General features: G+C 39.4%; 1 protein-coding gene across 2 annotated transcripts in view; it reads right to left on the bottom strand.

Annotated features, from left to right (window-relative positions):
• The window catches only part of HMGCLL1 (3-hydroxy-3-methylglutaryl-CoA lyase like 1), an 86,767-nt gene extending 67,621 nt beyond the window's left edge, over window positions 1–19,146 (bottom strand). For both annotated transcript variants that reach the window (XR_010388230.1, XM_064508587.1), the window contains exon 1: window positions 18,872–19,146. Coding sequence is in view for 1 of the 2 variants with exons in the window: in XM_064508587.1 (XP_064364657.1) it covers window positions 18,872–18,976 (105 nt within the window). In the remaining variant the exon portion in view is untranslated. The remainder of the gene's footprint in view (window positions 1–18,871) is intronic.
• Between the last annotated feature and the right edge of the window lie 2,863 nt (window positions 19,147–22,009).

Raw genomic sequence — 22,009 nt, forward strand, 5'->3', positions numbered from 1 at the left:
AATAAAGAATTGAATCATCAGGACAGCATCCATAAGAGGGCAAAATAGCTATCCACAAAGGACATTGCGAAGCCACACCTATCCATAGGCATCCTGCAGGCAACCAGTGCAATTCTACCTGGCTCTTAGGCAGGTTGTAGGAAAGGTGTAGGAAGCTCTTAACACTCTAATAACCTCCCAGTGAAACAATACAAAATCTTGACATAAAATGGCTTTCAATTATTTAGCCAAGACAAGATGTAAAGTTATCATCCACATCACAAACACCTCCAATTCTAAATCCTCACGTAATTGTTCGTCTTTTACATTTCTCTATTAAAGGAGCTTGTTTCCTCCATATGCCATGAACAACCCCAACAGAACCAATAAACAAATATTGACAAAAATACATTAATATTAGCCAAAAGATAAAATGCAACTAAAACACTATGGAATGAAAATAGTTAAATGCAGAGATAAAATATCTGAAACAAATCACAGAATTGTTGATGCTGGAAGAGACCTCTGGATATTGCCTAGTCCAACTCCCCTGCTCAGAGCAGGATCAGCTAAAGCAAGTTACTTGGGATCATGTCCTCTTGGGTTTTGAATGTCTCCAAGGATGGAGACTCCACAACCTCTCTGAGCAACCTGTTCCAGTACTTGACTGCCCTCACAGTAAAAAAAAAAAAAAAAAACCTTACATTTAAATGGAATTTTCTGTACTTCAGCTTGGGCCCACTGCCTCTTCTGTCACTGGGCACCACTGAGAACTGATTGGCTTTGTCTTTTTACTCCCCTCATCAGGTATTTATAAACATTGCTATGATCCCCCAAGCTTTCTCTTCTTCAGGCTAAACAGTCCCAGCTCTCCCCGCCTTTCCTCATATGACAGGTGCTCAATCCACTAATCTTTGTGGCCCTTTGCTGGACCCACTCCAGTATGTCCATGTCTTTCTTGTACTGGGGAGTAAACCCAAAACTACAGCTTTAGTCCATCTCTTCGAATTTAATTTTAATGTGCTTAGAAGTTTGCCAATATTTTTTATTAGAGGGCTTGTGTGAGCTCATGAAAGAATAGTTGTTCAGATATATCAGGAAATTATCTGAACTGACTAGGAATTCACTGTAGAGATTTGCATTGTGAAGTAACAACTCTAACATTTCTACTGTCATTTCCATTAATTATGAAATTCTAATATTCTACCAGCACACTTATGAAATTGCTGCAAGGTTGTTTATAAGAAAATGCAAGTCATTCATATGAAAGCAGAGGAAACAATTGTAAGCACAGGGGAAATTCAGCTGAACTATAAATGATTAAGCTGCTAGAGTGGCCAGTTGTTCAATTTAACCCTGCTCATAAAGAGGACTTTAATGGTGAAGAAAAAGGTCATAACAATGCAAATGATATAAACTAATAATGAGAAAAATCTACAGCTTTTATTTAGAAATTACAAATGAGTATTTTGAAAAAGAATTCCATCAGGTGGGTGGAAGTTTAATGATCTGACAGTATAAAACGTAAAAAATGACATGAATAGGGAACTCTCTCAAGCTTGTAAAAATATTGCAGTGTTAAGAATATAATATTCTTAACACAAAACTACAAAATTCAAGTCACACTCCAATCTACACTACTCATGGACATATGGTTATAGATTTAAAAAAGCAAAATACCATCTATATATTACTATGCCTTTTGGTAAATGCTTTAGGATCAGACTTCGAAAGCTACAGAAGAAAAGATTTAGAGTGATATTCAGCTCAAGGTTAAGTTACCTCAGCTCATTTCTGTTGTCAAAACATGTGTACCTAGAGTCATTCTGGATGACTTTAGAGTGATGGCCTCCAAGTGCTGTTCAGGAAAGGCCCAGATCCCATTTCACCCATCTGCTATAGGGTCCCATTGCAACTCTGTCATGATGTCCAGACACTGTAGGGCACTAGACACACCTGTTTGGGCAAGTGAAATCGAGCTTCTAAATTGCTCTCTATATGTAGATATCTAAAGGCATGCTAGATTTTTAAACTTCCATTACAGCTGTATAATTCAACACAGCTGATGGAGCATAAAAAGTCCAATTCATCCTGAAATTGACACCTAGTGGCTGATGATCTGCAATGCCAGGTTCATTTAACTGTGCTTGACTAGGGGACTGAATGCTATTCCAGAAAAAAAGGGGGATCCTTTCCATGTTGCATCAGATGTGCCTGCCCCATATGAAAGTCTCATATACCCTAGGTGTTTCAAATGGCACTAGGCACCTGTGTTTAGGCAACTGAGTCCTGCCCTAGGTCTCTACTGCCTATCAGAGGAACTTACAGCTGCTGTGGACACCTACATGTCTTCATTTAAGTGTCTTAATCTCAAGTAGAAATTTGCTTCAGATGAACTATATATCACCTAATGAGGGATTAAGAGACCAAACTCCTTTTGAGTTCCTCCTAGAGCTCAGTCAGTGATGTCTTCTTTTTCTCATTCTAAATGAAGATTTCACCCTTCTTTGCTGATATGGTTCCCTGTCTATCCTGCTGCTGCATTTCACCTTTGCCTCAAAACTCTTCCTCACAGGATATCCATCTACAACTCTGAGAATCTGGAAGACAGGTAAATACACAGGAGAGGGGAAATAACACTCCCTCTTGCAGCAGACTGTTTCAATCCAAAACACATCCTCATCAACTGCTGTCTTACAGCCTTATACAACAGCAGCTTTCCAGGAATAAGAGAGCCAACATGTAGCACACATATTTTAGTATCAATCCCACGAAGAGGATTCTAATTCCTGTTTCAGGGCCTCTCTTTGGAGCAATTGGCATGGTTTCTGTCCTTCTGCCCAAGCTACTAATTCGGAAGCAATTCAGATCGACTGAATTCTTGCCTCGTTTCCAGGTAACTCCTCTGCAAACATACCATTCACACATCAGTTTGTGAAGTGGGAGTATAGTAAGAAAAATCCTCAGATAACAGATGTTACTTCTTGTCCTCCCATCAGCTTTATTCATTGTTCTGTTACGCACCACGGGACCTCTCCCCACACTTCTGCCCATTGACACAGGCTCCCCCAACTGACTTTCCAGCTTGACCTCCCTCATCACTATGGACCTGCCTGGGGGTCACTAGGCTGTGGCTGACCCTGATTACCATCGGTGGGCCTAATCCTGATCCTGACTCACTGACCTGCACTCCCAGCTCAACTTTGGACCTGCCTTATCACCACAAATGTGCCTGATGATTTGGACTCTTGGTTGAACCTGGCTACCATCTCCAGTCCTGCCCTGCTCAGCTCATTTTGGTACCGCAGGACCAGGCGTTGGTTGGTGACACCCCTGCCCTGCGCCCCCTGTTTACCCTTGGCTCCCCTCCCTTAGGGAGCAGCTGGCCTTTGCTGCTCCCTGGTAATCAAGCTGAGAGAAATCTCTTATTCTAGAGTTTTTCACAATATCTGAACCTTGACCCCTGACATCCAGCTCAGACATATACCCCTTAAGCATTTCTTTACCCCAAGTGGTTATATATACTGGGAATAGAATGGAGCCTACTCATCCCTCTCTTTGCCCCTTTCTGTCAATAGTACATAAACAGAAAGTTTAAAGTGACAGTTTCTAATGGCTGTCACTTAAGTATAAGCTTTTCTGATTGAGACCAGTAATGTCATATGCTCTAGATTAGGGCAGCAGCAGTTGTAAGCTTCTCCTGAAAGTTACTGTTTTGCACACTAACTCTCTCTGATCCTGCTGCATCGTTTCCTTACATGGTGGAGGATACGGTGATCAGTTGCTATGAGAATAATCCCAACGGATAATGTGTTGTCCAAGCAACAAACAAGGGTCTTTTTACAATCACAGGCCTCTGACAAGAAAAAACATACCAAACTTCCATCTAATAGTAAAAGAGTTCTGTCTGTTACACAAATACAAGTCCACTCATAAAAGAGCAAATTGAGGCACACTACGCATTTGTGTTAAATCACTTCCTGCTAAGAGAATCACAGGAGTATTACTAAGTGTGCAAGCTGATTTCCCAGCATGATACCTCCCAGGTCTTAGTAATATCAAATAAGCAACTCCTTTCTATATGGAAGTATGTTTCTGTCAGGCCAAACACAAAATAACACACTTTCCAAAAGCACTACAGAGTTAATAAATCAATATAATCTCTGTCTGCAGGAGTCAAACAGAGGGACTAGGAGAAGAAATTCCTCACTTCTCGGGATATTTTTCTTTGTACTAGATCAGAAGAGGTCAACTCTCACATTTCACTTTGTGTGAAACACCTGCTGAATATTGTTTTCTTTGAGTTGGAGCTTACCCTTTCACTTACAGTGCATGTGCTTAGCCACTCAGAGATGCAAACAAAACCTGCAGGTGCCTCCAACATATAACTTCCCTCATATAACCAATTCAAGTGAACTCAGCTTGAACTATGAATACACATAAACTGAAATCCTGACTCCTTCCTTTTTGTTTAATTGAAAAGATAGTCATATATTTGAACACTGTCTGGAGGTGTCTACTTTCACTTTTATTTCAAAAGCATAATAAGAAGTTCTAATACCTTATTTATCCACATGAAAGTCTGAAAGCTATTTCTGTTGTTCTTTTTCCATCACATCAAAGACTAAACTGACATTCATTGTTATACTATTCCTCATTTTCCTTTTTCTTTAGGAAGTGCCAAGTTCGGAAGTAATAAACACAGTTAAAGTTTCCTTATTGTTTTTTATCATGTTGCGGTTTTGCAATACATTCTGAAACTATTTCTCTTAGTTAAACAAATCACATGCTGCCATACTGATCTTGCAACAATATTATTATGCATTTCTTCACAACTATCTCAGTTTCTTTATAAACTGGACTTTTTTTCAGATTTCTCCATTATTTGAAGTGAGCACAGAAGGTAACAATATACCTTTCTGGATTAAACAGCAACACTGAACTACTACACCAAGCATGTGTTTTTCCCAGTAACAGTGTATGAAACAATGAACTGCTAGCCTATAACTGCTAGCTTTTTAAAGACTTCTGAATTGTATCTGAACAGACTAGTTAACAATTCCATCATGGCCCACACCCTTTTGGTTATCTGCTCTGTGATACCATGGCCATTTTCAAAGAATATAATCTTACAGTTTAGTTTGAAAGACTGAATATTTACTACAGCTGCACTGAAGATAAAGCTGCAGTGAGTACCTACCTCCTCCCATCCTTCACTATTTCAAAAGTCAAAAACCGACACTAAAGTATCATCATTCCAGGGTTTGGTTCTGATGATGTTCTTTGTCCTTGCTTTATAACTTTTCATATACTACCTCCAACCCCACAGACTGTGCAAAGCACAGGTACAGTGAAATAACAGAACACAATTTAACTGATGGCTATATCTCAGACACCCAGTAATGGTTATGCTGGATAGAAAGCTAACAAAAGCTAAGTTTCCCAGCCTACATAATGACAAACGGCAGCACCTATTAAAACCACCTATTCAAAACATAAATATTTATGATAAAACATACATAAATATGATTATTACATAAAATATAATTATTAGTATTGCTTCAAATATTAGATATACATATATTCAGGGGAAATATATATATAAAACATAAATAAGTTTCTAGATTTATTATTAATTTACACACGTTAATGTTTTAGAATCTTATTCTTCTTCAGATATGCTGATACCTTTAATAATTTAAATAAAGTCCATGAAACTATATTGGTAAACGTGTAAAAATGAACATGGTATTAAGACAGTTACAGATTCCTAGAAGTCTTTCCCTTTAGTAAACAAAGGTGAGAAATGTGAACACTGTGAATTACATAGTTATGCATTTAAAATTGTAATAATCAAAATCATGATAGTTTATCCTCTATTATAACTATACTGCCAAGGAAAACAACCTATTAAGTGTCAGTAGAGAGTCACACAAACATTTCCGGTGGTCGTGGCTTAAAATTTGCCAAATGCAAGCAAGTGGATCAGGAAATTCCACAGGCTGATACAGGCCATTGAAACTGCTGCTTTGACAGACAGCCATGAAAAGGTGAAATCTCAGGAACTGTGCTCCGAAGGACGAGTGTAACAGACGGAGCAGATATCCACGGAAGCTAGTTCTAGGAGCAACTGCAAATCATGTCCAATTCCCTGCCATTGATGTTGGATGCTCTGAAAAAAGCAGTAGCATTAGAGCACAAAAACTCAGAAGGATAAAACCAAGCCCAAAGACTTCACAATCTTTGAAAACAAAGAAACTCCTCCTCTGATATTCATGCATGTATTTTACTTAACGTTCTTCATAATCTCAAGTCTATCAAATAACAGCCTCCTGGATGATTCTGAACTGTCTGAATTACCACTGATAACTTGGCTTGCCATTTTCCACAAAATATTTGTTCCTACTTTCTACAAATGGAGAGTCTGTGCAATTGCAGAGGTCTGAATACAAGTGCCAACCATAGCTAACAGCTCATATGACCTAAAAGCATATAGGCGTGTGCAGCAGTCAGAGATGATTTTGGATAACTTGCAAAATAATGATTAAGAGAATGTATTACTAGAGTCAGGTGGTAGTAGAGGCATGGACAACCATAGTTAAACCTGTATTACAATGGAATCATTGATAATAAAAGGTACCAGAAGCCTCTGTTGTTAGTAAGATCCCAACACAGCTAGCCACTCCAGCAAAAATTAAAAATGTACTTTCATGACATGGTGTACACATTATCTTTTTCTATTTCCCTAAATGCTTCTCTTGGCTAACAAGCAACATTTCTCCATTAACCAAGTTGATTTGCAGCCAACTCACTTTCATCCATATCCCTATCTTGGTCAAAGTCTGGAAAAGCAATTATACTCTGCCATCTGCACTGGATGAAAAGGATACAGAGAACTGAGATCAACAGCATACTGATGACACTGGAGCCAAAACCTCCCACACTTTCCTTTACTATTATTTATGGTAATAGCATTATGGTGTGTATGGTGTATGGTGTTTTACAGGCAAGACTAAAGACAGAATTCTAGAAGGCAGAAAGAATGGTGTTTTTCCATACACATTGAAAAAGCAGAGGCATGATTATCCTTACAAGACCAACATGTGAAAGTAATTTGCCCTTTACAATGCTTTGGGATATCAGTAGGGAAAAAATGAATACACTGAAGAATCAGCCCATCCATCCTATTAGATATGCCTTCATTGTCAATAGAAGTGAATATTATAAATAGATCTTTTACGAACTCAAGTTAAAACCTGAAAGTAAATCAAGGATTCTCAGTTATTTCTGTCATCAAAATCACCTTCTGTGTCAGAAACCAGAGCCTAAAAGGCCAAGGAAATCTTTAGTGCAAGTTCAACTAGCCCACCACCACATTTTCCATAGCTCTCTCTCCAAAAGACACTGATAAAAAAGACAGTAGTTTAATGGCTATTTATTTAGCCATAGTTGGCAACCTGTCCTTCAGGAGAATTGGAAATGTATAAAGCTCCTCTTTAGAAAAATGACATCTGCAAAGTGTTACCATAATAATTTCCCAGTAGTAGGGAGGATATTATGGTATCTTGAATGCTACACCATGCTTAATGTTATAAAACATGTTCCATTTTCACAATGCAACCAGTCAAATATGAGTATATTTAGAAAGCAACATTTTCTGCCATTGAACTGAAAACAATTAAAGCTACTGAAAATTTTCTTTATTTAAAATCTAGAAATAAAGACAGACAGGAGGCCTTATTTTTAAATAATTTTTTTAAGTTTTTTGTCTGCTTTCGTGAGCTTATTAAACAGTACATGGATTATAATGATATACCTTAGTAAAGAAAGATATCCATACTGTATTTGAGGCTTCTGTGAAACTGGCTGAATTCCCAATTTATTAAATTAAATAGTGATATAATAAGATTTTAAGCAGAACAAAATAGACTGATACCGGAGAAGCTATAACAAAGGGAAAAATAGAATGGGATCCTATCATTTAAGAACGAGAGGAATAGAGGTCATGGCAAAATGAATCATGAGACTTCCCAATTGTTTACTGCTACCATTCCTTGACTTTGTAAATTTAATAAGTTTTTTTTTTTTTAGGACTGATATTCTGGGTAATAAGCTGGGCAATAGATGAGAAAAAAAATGTGCATTTTTGTAAAACTGATAATAAGATCAGTGGGTCAGTGTAAACAAAGTGTGAAATTTGCCAAATATATCTAACAGTATTACCATCAGTTATACCTGCATCTTACTAAGACAAATAATTACAACAATCTTGGCAAAAGGATTGTTCTAAACTCTGCTGATAGATAATAATAATTAGGGACTAAATGGCAATCCAGCCATACCACCCACTCCGTTCAAAATGCTCTGAAATGTCCTTAATGGCAACATTCAATTGGAGTTTAAGATACTTGACCTTATGTATATACATATGGGTGTCTACAGGTGTGCTAGGTATCCCATTACAGTCAGTTTATATATCGGTATGTTCTTAAGGTTTCCAAAACACAGCACGTAGGATTGTGCCTTTTTGGCAGCTGGAGGTCAAGATATACCAGAGCATCTTAAATAGCACTTTGAATGAAGTGTGGGCAGCTGAATCAAGCCATTTCTCTGCACTGTCAGCATTGGACCAAGAGCTACAGAAACAACTAAGCTGAGTAGTAAGGGCACAATTCAGTTGGCTAATTATAAGCATCTAGTCCTTTTGAGATGCATCCCACTTCACCTTCAGCTACCAGTCCAGAGGATACAGATCTCTCACAGATTCTGTGTGGTATCTGCAAGCCCTGTGAGCTATCTGTTACCCTAGGGCATCTCAAGTGGTATCAGACAACTATGCTTAGGCAACTGAATCAAGTCCCAAATACCAGAAAATGACAGGGAGACAAGAGACAATTCCCAATCACCAGCAGATTCTTCTCTGTACAGGCAACAGGCAGCTGATTTAGTAGCTTAACTTTCCATCTTCTTCATACCACTCAAGCAGATATGAGACATAGCAGGGCCAAGGAACTTGCCTATCCTCTCTCTTCTTTTTTCCAATAAATTCTTCATGTAAGCTGTTTTGCTTTGCATGACGCCAGCATAGAGTTCACTGCATATTATGTTTCCAGACTTTAAAAATTCAGCTGTGATTAGCCACAGATTCTGTTAAATCTTTTTCCTAATCCCAGCGTTCCACATGATATACCTTCATCACTTAGCTTGCTCCCCCATTTCTCACATACTAACACCTATATTTAATCTCATCTTAACTACTTACATTAAAAGTAAACCCTGAAGCCACATACAGTTCCTTTCCAGATGCTGCTGTTGAATTATTTCCCTATGGGTTTCACCTAACATTCCACCAACGTCCTCTGGCGCTTCAGTCCACATCTCATGGATTGAAAGCTTTTAAATTCTTTTTTTCCAAGAAACTCATAAACTAACACCTTTATTCCCATACAAAACAGCTAACATCTGTGGACAAAAAAACAGCCAAACAAAGAAGAAATGTCTACCCAGCTCAGTTTTTTTACCAATACACCTTTTAGCAGTTTTTGCATGCAATAAATCTATCTTTTCATAGTAAGAACTGTTGAGAAGCATTCTCTCATACGGATATTTAATCCAAAAAATAAATTCACATGTCATATAATAATTAGAGTAAATTTCATTCATTTACCTAAACCATAAAATAAGTCTCTATTTAACACAGGATCTATCTAAAAATGTATCAGCTGAAACAATGCGCCAACAGAAAGCATAATTTTCTTCACAGGACCTGCAGCTTCTTTTTCACATTTTGCAGCATCAGAATTTTGTCCCAAACTATGATCAAAATCTTCACTGTCAATTACCACATCTAGCCCTGTAGAAGTCTGAAAAATCATGAGCATATCATTTCCAACTGTAATACCCTATGATTAAAAAGCAACCCTTAAAATTATCCGTGAAAGTATTTTACTGAAATGTAAATCATGCATTTATCAGTTTTCTGACATAAGGTTTACACTCCTTCAGAGTGAGAGACTGATGAAAAGACCTAGAAAGTTTGAAAACAAAAGTCTGTATGTGATTCATAATCTCATATTTAATAAACTCTTGACTCTCCATTACAATCTATGTTATTAGAAACATACTACAAGATAGAAAAGACTTTTATCTCCACTGCATTGCTTAGTTTCAAGGTTTGTACACTGTTTTGACATTTCTGCCCAAAAAGGGCTAAACAAATGTGAACCGCTAATAAAGCAGTAATAAAATATTTCCCTTTTGCTGAAGAGCCAAAATGCTAAATTAGTTTTACTGGTATTTAAAATAGCACAGTATGAAAGCATGATTTTGATTATGGAGCTATAGCCTTATACTACATGCTCTTACCTCACAAATTCCAAATAAGCCAGTAAAACTTCTCCCAGAGTTTCAACATTCTGTTGAGTTTTTCTATGTGATAGAAGATGGATGGACTAGATAGCCAAAGGGAACCTTTCCATAAAAATTTGTGTCTAACAGCTTTTCTTTCTCAAGTCTTAAAATCAGTATTTTTCTGTGCCATTACTTTCTCAAGGTCAGTTTATTAATGACCCTTACTTTTCATGAACAGCTGAGTGCTCAGTTTTTCATTACATGGCAAGTACGTCAAGGTCCACATATACATTACGCTGTGCACTGGTACACGATGTAAGGTGGTACACATGGTAAGATGAACAAGTTCACAATAGCACACAACATCTTTAGTATACTTTTTCTCTTTTGTACTTCATATATCTTTTTAAATATACATTTGGGGAAAAAGAATAATGTTAAAGAGTCAATCCTTGTTAAATGAATTAAGGAGCTAAATGATAGAGGAGGATTCAACACAGCCTGAAGTACTAAACTGCTATCTTTCTGAAGTCCCCCACCATTTCTTTAAACACAACTCCTTTCACACTTGACACATCAAAGGCTCTCAATAACTTGCAATTTCTAAAATTTCAGAGAATTGGCACCTTGGTTAAATGCTTCAAATATTTATGTCATGAAAGAGCAGAGGTGACAAACTCATATCAGCTTTATCTCCAGACTGTACTTATACTGCACCAACTTCACATTGCGTGATATTCACAGAGAAACTGAAATTCAACCACACCTTCACAGCCAAGTGAATCTTTCAACCCATAGGCTGCAAGAACTGGAGCCATCATTTTCCTTGAAAGATGAAAAAACTCCCGGCGTTAATACTATTTCTTAGTCTCCTAATCAGACATTTCAAAAATACAAAATTTAACTAAACAGCACGTAGTTAACATTAAATAAACAAGTAGCAATAAGTATTTTCCTTTATGAAAACTTCTGTGTCTGACCAATTGGCAGGTCTTACAGTAGATAAAACAGCTTTAGAGATTACCTTAACCAAACCAGGGCAACTAAGATGCTAGAAGATCCAGAAATTGTAAGTGAAATCTTTATTAAAAATGAAATCTGAGCTAATGAATATATTCCCATTTATTTCGGTAGGAACTAAATTTGGATCTAGCTGACCTTAGGCAAGTCGCTTATCTTCATCCTCAGCCAAGGCAATGAGAAAATGTAGTAGGAAGAATGATATCAAGATGTATGACTTTAAGATGTATGACTTTCAGTATAATGATCTGAAACATGGGGTGTCTGAAATTAATCTTTTTCTTTGAGCTGGCAAGTGAGGAAATGAACATCACTGTGCCCATGTGTAGTCTTTGAAGGAGGTGGAGGTGGGACAAGTCAAAAACAGGATCTCACCAAAAAACAGATGTTGGCTCTGAGTACAAATTTCCTGTGTATTTTTTTTAATTCCCAAATTTGCAGAGCAAGATCTGTAAAATCCTTTACAACATTTCCAGCTGTAATATAAAGTACTAAACCCACATAATAATCCAAATATAACATAGATCCGTATCTGCTAAGAATTTTCAATTATCTTTCCACTATTTACCATCCAATTGCATAAAAGAACTAAAAATCAATGACTCCATTCAGGTCAAACTTTCACTTTATCATCAGCCTTTTAACTTCCAACACCGGGTCTGGCAACTTTAGCACGCTTACCGCATAGTCTTGCTTAGGCTTTTGTTTCTTTCCGTCTTCAGCACTCCACCCTCCAATGTTCTTGAGCTCTTATTCCACACCATGAAGACTATCTGGCTAAAAAATCAAGATGAGTCTACTGACTTGATCTGCTATAGGGAAAACTCTTCTTGACTTCAAAGAAAATTTTTAAAAGAGCTCAGCAGTGAACTTCTATTAAATTGACTGAGAGCGTCATTTACCATCTCCAGAGTCATCATGAAACAACGCAGCATGCTGATATGAACTTAAATAGCTTATAATTTAATTTCTAAATTGTTCTTAACTTCTTAATGATCCTTTTTACTTTATTCACCTATCTATTTTTACTGTTTGAGTACCGTTCTATATTCTATACCTTACAAGCATTAAGAAAATAAAAGTTGCTTGGGAATGCTTGGTAATCTGCAACAACAAAGAAGTCCCATTCTTGTGAATATACTTTGAGAAAAAGACCTATCCACAGGGTCATTTACTGACAAGGCCTATATGTGTAGAAGAATAAAAAGGGTGGAACACAGGGACTTCAGAGCGGTCAATCATTTAGTCTTAAACCACGTGGAAGACAACATAAATTCTGAATACCTGGGAGGTTCAGGATTAAAACATGGACCATAAGAATGGTGGGTAAAGGAGAGACAGAAAGAGAGAAAAATGGACACAAGATCTTTGCCCTACGTAATTAATATTATTTCTCCGATTTCGTTAAGTATCTTTAAATAATGTCATCCTTTTTAAAAGTCAAGAAACAAGAATTCTGCAATATAAAGTTCAGGAAATCTGGCTTCTTTTTTGTCTCTTGAAAATACACTTTATTACACAATTATCAGCAAATAAGTAAACGGAATGTAAACTATGATGTATTTATATTTATTTATATATATTTATTATGTATTGTAATTGTCGTAATAACTTAATACTATTATCTGCAATATCTTTGAGAACAGATTGCTGTAGTAATTCTTAAACTAAATAAAATAAATTAAAAAAAAATAGTCTAAATGCTTACTTAACAGGCTGCTGGTGTGATCTTATATACCACTTCTTATATATTTCTAGGAAATTTTTTGGTGGGGGAAGACAGCTGGGTTTTGATTTTTTAAGAAAACGTGGTACAATCTTCAGAAATGATAGTAAAAAAGAAACAAGCACATACACCACTTGTCTATGTTAAAGCAAATGTGAATTTGTTCCTGGAATATATAATTACACTGAGATAAAAGAATATGAAATGTAGTATGTCTCAAATCAATCACTCTGAGGTGCAGCTTAAAGATTCAAATAAAAGACATGCCTTCTCATCCTAGGCAGCATGATACCATATGCCTCATTTTTATGTTGTAATTTAAATCAAGCACCAACCTTTGAACACAAGAAGTGGCTAACACAAATATACATAAGCTAGACAAATGGTCTTTGTTTTTATTACATTATTTTTGATTTACTTTAAAAATAAATTTGAGAGATTGCTAACATATGGTTACGAACATGAATGTATATTACAAAATCTAAATGACCAATTTAGAACTGCAGAAGTAAGACAACATTATCTATCTCTTACTCCAAGTGTGGCAGCTGGTGAGGAGATCAGGGAATCTTAGGCTGTGCGTAAGAGGCTATATTATTCTGTGCAAGTTAGGTCCAAATTCTTAAAAACATTTAGGCATGTAGCATATAAATCAGTGAGACCCAGTCACTGAAACAAAAGTTAGCTGTCTAAATTGGAGGACTTGAATTTTTGTTCAATTAATATAAAAGCTACTTATTTAGCGTAAAGATTGTGTCCCTCTGTAGTTACAGAACTGACAATGATGTACACTGTGCCTTCCAATGGGCACATACTGAACAACTGTTAATAATTCTGGGTACTGCATTTTACAGGATAGACTAAATCTGTGACAGCAAGCCTACTAGACAACATCACTCACATCAGCATTATTTAGATTCATTCCTCCAAGAGTCAGAGCCACATCTGACAGAGCAAGAGACTAGAGTTTTGTCTTTGATTCATATTTGCTTTGCTTGTACTAAGGGTAGGCAGCCCTCACCAAACCAGATAAGCCTTAATATACCCATTTTATTACATGGTGCCAGTGGTACATTTGAACACAGCTGCCCAAGAGAAAGATGATCATTACTTAGTTTTGTTTAGCCACTATCCTCTTGCAGAGTAGAGTAGGATGCACTGATTTAAAGTGGCATTGAAGCTGACACTCTGTCCGTAACTAAATCCATTTTTTCCAACATACTGTAAGCCATGTGATGTAATCAAAAACCAGATTTGGAATTGCCTCTATTCTAAATCATTTACATGACTATTCCTACATTTCTTATTGCATAAACTTAAAATTCTCTTAAGAACCGTCCCATTCTTGCTACTACGGACACCACATCATAATGTTATTTTTAAACCTAAACTTCGCAAGTTATTTACCCTCATTATTTTCATTAGAAAGCTATTTAAGAATCTCATCATTTGATATTTAGATTTTTTTTAATATCTACTCTATAATTAATATGTAGACAGATTATAGCTTTTGTGTGTTTGTGTGCTAATTTTACACAACTCTTTCTTCTTCTCTCCTCCCTTTAAGCTCTTCCCCCAGGTCTTAGCACTAGATATTGAACGAACGAAAGTCATCTTACATTTCATCTTCATTTTCCTCATCATTCTGGTGGTGCAAGACCTGATCTGTTCCAGCTGGAATTCAATTTTCTTGAACATGACTAACCAAAACTGTACATGCCCCAGATAAGGTCTTTTGCAATGGCACTAACATTTCATTGTCTGTCTTTCAATAATTTCACTCTTATCTGATATATCCTAGGATTTCATTTTATTTTTTAACAGCTGTACTGTATTGGCAACTCACAGTTCTCCTATGATTTGTTAGTATTCCAAGGTTCCTCTCTTCCTCAATCACTTCTAACTGATAATCTCACAGTTTATAGTTTATAGCAGAAGTTTAGGTTATTAGTCTCCAAGTACCTCATCATTTTGTATTCTTGAATTTCATCCCAGTCTTTTACACCACTTCTTTAGCCATCCGGTTCTTCCTTGCTGTGTTCTCAGCATACTCCTAATCCATTAAAATTCCATTTTAATCTATGTGAAAATATAACATTAAATGTGTAGGATGGGACCAATGTCAGTTGTTCTCAGAGCATGTCACCTTCCTGCCAAAAGGCTACCCCTAAGCCAGAGCACAACAGCCAGCTGCTGATACGCAGCCTTCCTCCCTGCTGCTCAGACCAACCTTTCTTCAAAACAGAACACACAGCGTACGCAGCAAACTGCAAGCAAGTGCCATGTGTCACAATCAGCACCAATCTTGATCACTGAGGAAATGTGCCTAATCCTGTAACAATGTCCACTGTCATCTCCTTTTTTAGGTAGAGCCTAGCCCATTCTACAGTTCTTACAGAAACCCATGTCTTTAACAATTTCTAAAGTAGCACCATATCAAAAGTACTCCTGAAGTCTACGTATATGTGGGCTAAGGCATGTTAATTCCTTCAAAGTGTTTAGTCAAATTAATCAGACTTATTAATTAAAACTATGTATACCGGGGTAACACTACAGAGATGAACCTCAACTAGGATCCCATTATACAAAAGGTAAGAATAAGAAATGAAGAAAATGGAGTAAGAAGATGAAGGTACTGCAACAAGAACAGGGTGTCCTATTGACTAGTCAAGTGTGCAATAGTTTACCTGCATAGAACAGAATTAATATATTAAATATGAATGAAATTGAGAAACTAGTAAATTTTACTTATTTTCTGTCTAGCTGTTAGCCCAAATACCTTTTGCTTTTCACTTCTCCTTTTCAATAATTTTACTCCTCAAGAAGCCCAGTGTTTTAAAGTTAAATATAGCTGTAATAACCCTAAAATATACCGGCGACAGGAAGCATGAAAATTAAGGGAAAACAAACATCCAAGACTTCTAGCTACTCACTTTAGGCCCTATTGTTTTGCCTCAGACACAGCTCCAGGTGATTTAACCCGGACCTTTACAAATTACTCAGTATAGTATATAAACAAATTTATACACACTTGTTTTTTCAAAGAAAACTGAATGATTTTACTTTTACAAGAGCACCACTAGCAACACTCTAATTAAAACACCTACATTTTGTTTTGAGTTTAAAGAAAACTGAAAAATTTTAGCAACAAAACTAACTCCCTGTTTTCATTAGATGTTAAAGCACTAAATTATTTCTGAGAAACTGTTTTCATACCTTCCCTTTCCCCTATTTTATTTCTTTGTGTACCTGCAAAACTGTGGTTACAATGTCCCCACAACTGTCTTGCATGCATTATCAAAATAAAAAAATCACTTTTTACTACCACCAATTGAGCTACTACGGATTCTGTGTCACATAAAGAGGAACACTTTTTTTCCAAAACAGGATTGCTGCAGAACGCGCTCAAGCATAAGGAAAATATAACAGCTTAATTGCTTTACAGGCTGTTTTAGTGTCCGTGTGAGAAAAATGGAACCTGGAACAGATTCTTGTAAAGTAGAAAAATTATTAAAATTATCTAATAAAAAATCACAGGGAGGTAATGCAGAGGTTGATGTTAGAACACAAACAGTGCCAACTCTGGACTTAATATGACTAGTGTCAGTGGTCTGAGCAGGCTCTGCAGCTTACAGTCAGATCAATATGCACAGGGAGGATAAGCAGCAAATTCTCATGTTTGCTGCTGCTACTGAGGAAGACATTCTTCTGTATCTTTGCAGGAAGAAAAAATGGTGATGAGAACGAAAGAAACTATAGTCACAGAAGAGCACTGCAAAAATGAAGCAAAAGTTACAAGCATCTATTAAAATAAAGAATTCCATCATGTTTTCTTGACCTGTGAATTTCTGGGAAGATATCACTGCTTGTCTCTGACTTCAAACCCCCTCTTTTTTTAATAGCCCTTGAACCTTTCAGATCCTCTGTTTGATAGAGGTCAGAAACTGATGCAACTGAAGTGGCAAATCAAGATATTTTGAAGGAATTTTTTAAAAAGTGTTCACATCTTTTGAAAGAAAATGATGCACCAAAATGTAGCAAGGGCGCATAATGTCACTGAAGAGGACTGTGCTTTGCTTCATGTCTAATACAGAAAAATTCCTTTCATTCTATTTATTTATTTTTACAGTAAGAAAAGGCTTTTCTACATTTACAGAATCAGCCAAGGGAACTGCATTTGAACTTTTCCCCAAAATTCATCGCTGGACAGACATCATGCTCAGGAAATTATAATAGTTGGAAATTGTAGGGTAGCTTACCTACACAAAGTTCTGTGCTCAAAACAGTATTTTTTAAGGCTTGACAAATTTTATATCTCCAACAAGAATTCCTCTGGCTATTCCATACACATAGCTTTTGAGATGTCAAGCCCAGATCCTCTGAAGTAAAATTATAATGAAATATTGCCAGCTTTCATGAGACTCAAAACATTGTTTTTTTCATAATCTCTCCACCTCTGAAGTTACACTGCTACCCAACAGCATCAGCACTTCAGTTGCTTATGGTGGAGTTGCTTATGAAAGACGTAGCCTAGGTGTATTTGAAAGGTGTAGAAACCAGAAGACAGATACAATGAACAGCAAATGCATTTTTTTAAGCCATGATTTTTAAACCAATATCTGTTCTAGACCTAGCTCATGGTTTTTGACAGCTGGAGTGCCTACTGATCACTGGAATCTAACTCCAGTAAGAATGATAGTTCAGGCACAATATGCCTTAACAGTATATGGGCTATTACAGTACGGCCAATCTCATGCTCCAAATGATTTCCTTCTTTGAAGTAGTTCCTATTCCATATTGACATCTTCCTGAGATGTCCTTCCAGATTTATCCAGCCTCTCCCCAAAAGCCACTGGCAGCTTTCTCTTTCCGTCATCTGCTTCCATGTGCTATGGTCCTCGTCTGCCTGCCCACGTGCCTCCTCATCTAACCTCCTCTCCCACTCCCCAGCCGCTTCCCAAATCTGTTCACAGCTGATAGGCAAGAGGGCAGCAGCTATCTTCGTCCTCCCCTTCATGGCAATCCCGTCGGTGCTAAGAGCACAGCAGGCCAGAGGAGGGGGAAACCGTCCCCGGGGAGCAGGCGGCTTGGCCCTGCGCTCCCGCAGCCGTCGGGGCTCTCCAGCCGCCGCGCGGGCCGGCGGACACGCCTGCCTTGGCGGCTCGCGGAGCTGCCCGCCGCTGCCGCGCTGTGGGCACACCGGCACAGGCCAGACACCAGGAGCAGCGGCTCCGGGGGCTCAGGCTGCCTCTGTGGAAGGATTAACACCGGAGCGTGCGGGGAGCGAGAAGGGTGCTGTGGCCTCACCAGCAGTTTTGCCACTCTGTGATTTCACAACTTTGCCACTTTTCACACACTGGATTATACTGGAAGGGGCGGGCGTACACGTGGGGATTTTTTTTAACTCTGCCTCACCCTTGCCCCAGCTCCACCGGGGAGGTGCCCACATGTGCGTACTACCAGTGGGCTGTTTCAGCTCTGCTGTGCTTTAAAATATTGGATGAGGAAGGGGGAAAACCGTGCGGGGGAGGGCAGAGCCCGGCGGGCGGCCGGGTGCCCCTCGCTCCTCTGACCCAGCCGCGGCTCCGGGGGCGGCGGGGCGCCGCGGGCAGCCGCTGGGCCGGAGCGGGGCGACGGCCGGCGAGGGCGGCGGCCGCACCCAGGGCCGCGGCAGCCGGCCGCGCCCGGACATCACATGGCGGCCGCCGCGCTCCGGCTTCCCCCTAGCGGCGGCCGCTGCTCAGGCGGCTCCGTCCCGTCCCTTCACCCCCCGAGGCGCGGGCTGCCCAGCGGTACCTGCCCGGGGTGCAGAGCCGCCGCCGGCTCGCCGATCCACAGCTGCTCCTCGAGGAGGTGCTGGTAGCTGAGGCAGTGCTTCAGCGCTGACGGAACCGTGCCCATGGCGGGGCGGCGGGGCGCCCGGCAGCCAGCCGCAAGGTCAGCGCATCCTCCCGGCCCGCGGGGGGTCCCGCCGCCGCCGCCGCCGCCGCCGCCTCCGCCGCAGCCCCCGCCGCCGCCTCCGCCGCAGCCCCCGCCGCCGCCGCCGGCTGCAGCACCGCCCCGCGCCGCGCCTGATTGGCCGAGAGCGCGGGGACCCGCCGCGTCGCCATCCCCAGCTCGCCCGCTCCCGCCGTTGCTGCGGCACCGCCGCCTCGTGCCGCCAACGGCCGCCAACGGCCGTCCGCGCCGCGGCAGCGGCTGCGGCCCGCCCGAGGGGGACTCGGCGGGCCCGACTTCTGCCGCTGACAGGCTGGCCTGCCCCGCCTCGCCTCCGCGGGCGCGGGGGCGCCTGGCCGGGGGAAGCCCTCGCGGAAATGGGAGCCTGGAGCGGCTTTGGTGAGGGGTGGCCAGGGCCGCGGCACCCTGCCGCTGCGGCGGGTAACCGCTGAGGAGACCCGGGGGCACAGGGGGTGTGCAGCACCGGAGAGGGCAAAAAACGGGGGGAGCCACCGCTCCTACCCCAGGTTTCTGTGGGAACTGCGCACATGCGGGGGAAATGGATATCCCCAGCTGTGCTTTAAATTATTTCTGATGGGTTGGCGAAGGAGGAGGGCAAGGAAAAGGGCCAGGACTGCGGCAGGATCAAGGCGGCTTGCCTTGTTTGGCATCGTAGGACCGCGCAAGCAATCTTGAAGAAAGCGTGTTGCAGTCCCTGGGTCATGCAGGTGGCAGCAACTCTTTTACAAGGAGTTTTATATACACATTTGCATCGATGCTTTTCATTTATTCGGGTAGCAGAAATTTCGAACACAGCAAAAAGAATACTTGTCAAAAGGAATACTTGTCACATTTTGACAGCTCTTTCAAAAGCAGCAGGTTATATTTTGTCATCTTCAGCATTCAGTGAGTTAGTCAACTTTCCAGGCTACTCTCAAGTGAAATACCATATGCATTTGAAATTGTTCCTGGATCATTCCTTTTCCGGGGTATCACTGAATTCTTGTTAAATTCACTAACCTTTCCCTAGGCATTTTCTGTGAAAGATTATCAGGTTTACAGCCAAGTCACTGTCCCAGTCCTTTGCTGATAGGCATTATGCTCTTGAAGCAGTTGTCTTTTTTACACCTTTGAGTTTCAAGCTTGCTGTTCTGTGCATCCAAATCCTTCCCTCCTTTCTCAGTGCCATTGTAAACAAAAACTGGATACTGTTTGCAGGGCTGGGATTTTTTTTTTCATTTTGAAGGTAATGACATCCCTTCAGAATTATTTAAAATATCATTTAAAAATTTATTTTTAAGTCCTTCTAGCAGGCATTTCTGCAATTTCAAACCAGGGCACAGACAAGTCCTGTGTTATTTCCCCACTGACTGAGATCTGAGGCAGTGAGTATATTTTTTTCTCTTCTTCCAGTAAAATATTTGTGTATTCAAAATTCCAACATTTTCAGTTTGAGATTCCACTAAGTATCCAGTACATACTGCGGGTACTTTCTTTGGTCTTATTACCTGGAAAGCTAAGGATAGAATACACAAAGGCTAGAGAGAAAATCAAGCCTTTCTTTTTGTTTACATGTGGGTTTTTCTACACATGAAGAGAAGAACACTTCATTGATACACTTTCTATACATTTCTTATCTAATTGGTATTAGGACAAAAATGCTATTAGGTGAGGAAGTTAAAGTATTTCTATGTATAAAGTATACCTCTCTCTCCTACCTACTCAGCCCACTCTCTTGTAAGCTGCTCCAATACTGAAGCCAAACAATTTGTTCCATTTCATTATCTCTCTTACAACTAGTTCTGACATCAGCTTCGTTATAACCCTCTGCAGATAGCTTATCCATCAAACTGCTGCCTACTCCTTATTAAATCCCTTCTAATAGCAGTGCTTCTCTGTCATTGTTAAGTTATTATAAACATAACTAAACCAGAAAAGCACACTGCCAAAATTGAATGTCTATTTTTGTAGGGCTTAAAGCTTCAATGTGCTCTTCCAGGCTAAGTCCACTATGAACATTTTCTGACGCAAACCCACTTTAAGACTCAGAGTGCCACTGAATACATTCAGTGGAGGAGCGTTCTTTATCTGAAATCCAAATGTTGTTGGGTTGAGAAGGAAAATACAACAATGATACATTAAAAAGTAATCCTAGTAAACTTGATTCACATTCAACCATTTCTCATTGTTTTTCCTATTGTACCTCTTATTCTCCCTGAACTCAGAATTTTGCTTTTCATCCTTACCAATATAACAATTTTTCAACTATTTCTCATAATTCTATGTAAAGCAGTTGCTTCAAAATTGAAAGACATACTTCTGTGAATAAAATATACTCACTTGTCTCAATGAGGTCTGAAACTCCATGTCTCTTGAGAGAGGGACATGATCAGTTAGCTGTCTAAAAAAGCACTATGTTAAAAGCTTTAAAGCTAAACCAAATCATTATTCCTAAACAAGAGTCCCTTGGGACAAGACAATGTCAAAAGTAGCTTCAAAAAGGATGCATCTCAGGCAGCCATAATCGTGCTGATACTGTTCTTTAATTACTGTTACTGTTCTTTAATTACAGGGGTTAAAGAACTTATTCTACCCCACTTTGCGTTAACATGAAGATAGATATGGTACAATATGCTGTTTAGCCTTGTCTACCTTGAATGGTAGTACCAGTATATTTACTGTTAGAAGGTTTTACAAAATAATGTAAGGAATAATGGAGACTTCTGGCAGATCTTTCTGTAACAGCATATGGGCCTCTCATGGTCTGGACCTTTATATGCCCTGTGCTGTTCCTTATTTTGATTCTGCATATTTTTTGTTCAGCAATGGCATTTTGGAACAACTTCAGTTTACTAGAACACATGGAAGGACTCAGATGTGTTTAATGCTACATGAGGATAGTGAATAGAAATTACACATGACTGGCTTTTGGCTTTCCATCTGTTTCTTAAAACTATATATCACTGTGATACTCCTCTGAATCTATCATTCTCGTTG

This window comes from Dromaius novaehollandiae, chromosome 3 (genome assembly GCF_036370855.1).
Source record: "Dromaius novaehollandiae isolate bDroNov1 chromosome 3, bDroNov1.hap1, whole genome shotgun sequence".
NCBI classification, from domain to species: Eukaryota; Metazoa; Chordata; class Aves; order Casuariiformes; family Dromaiidae; genus Dromaius; species Dromaius novaehollandiae.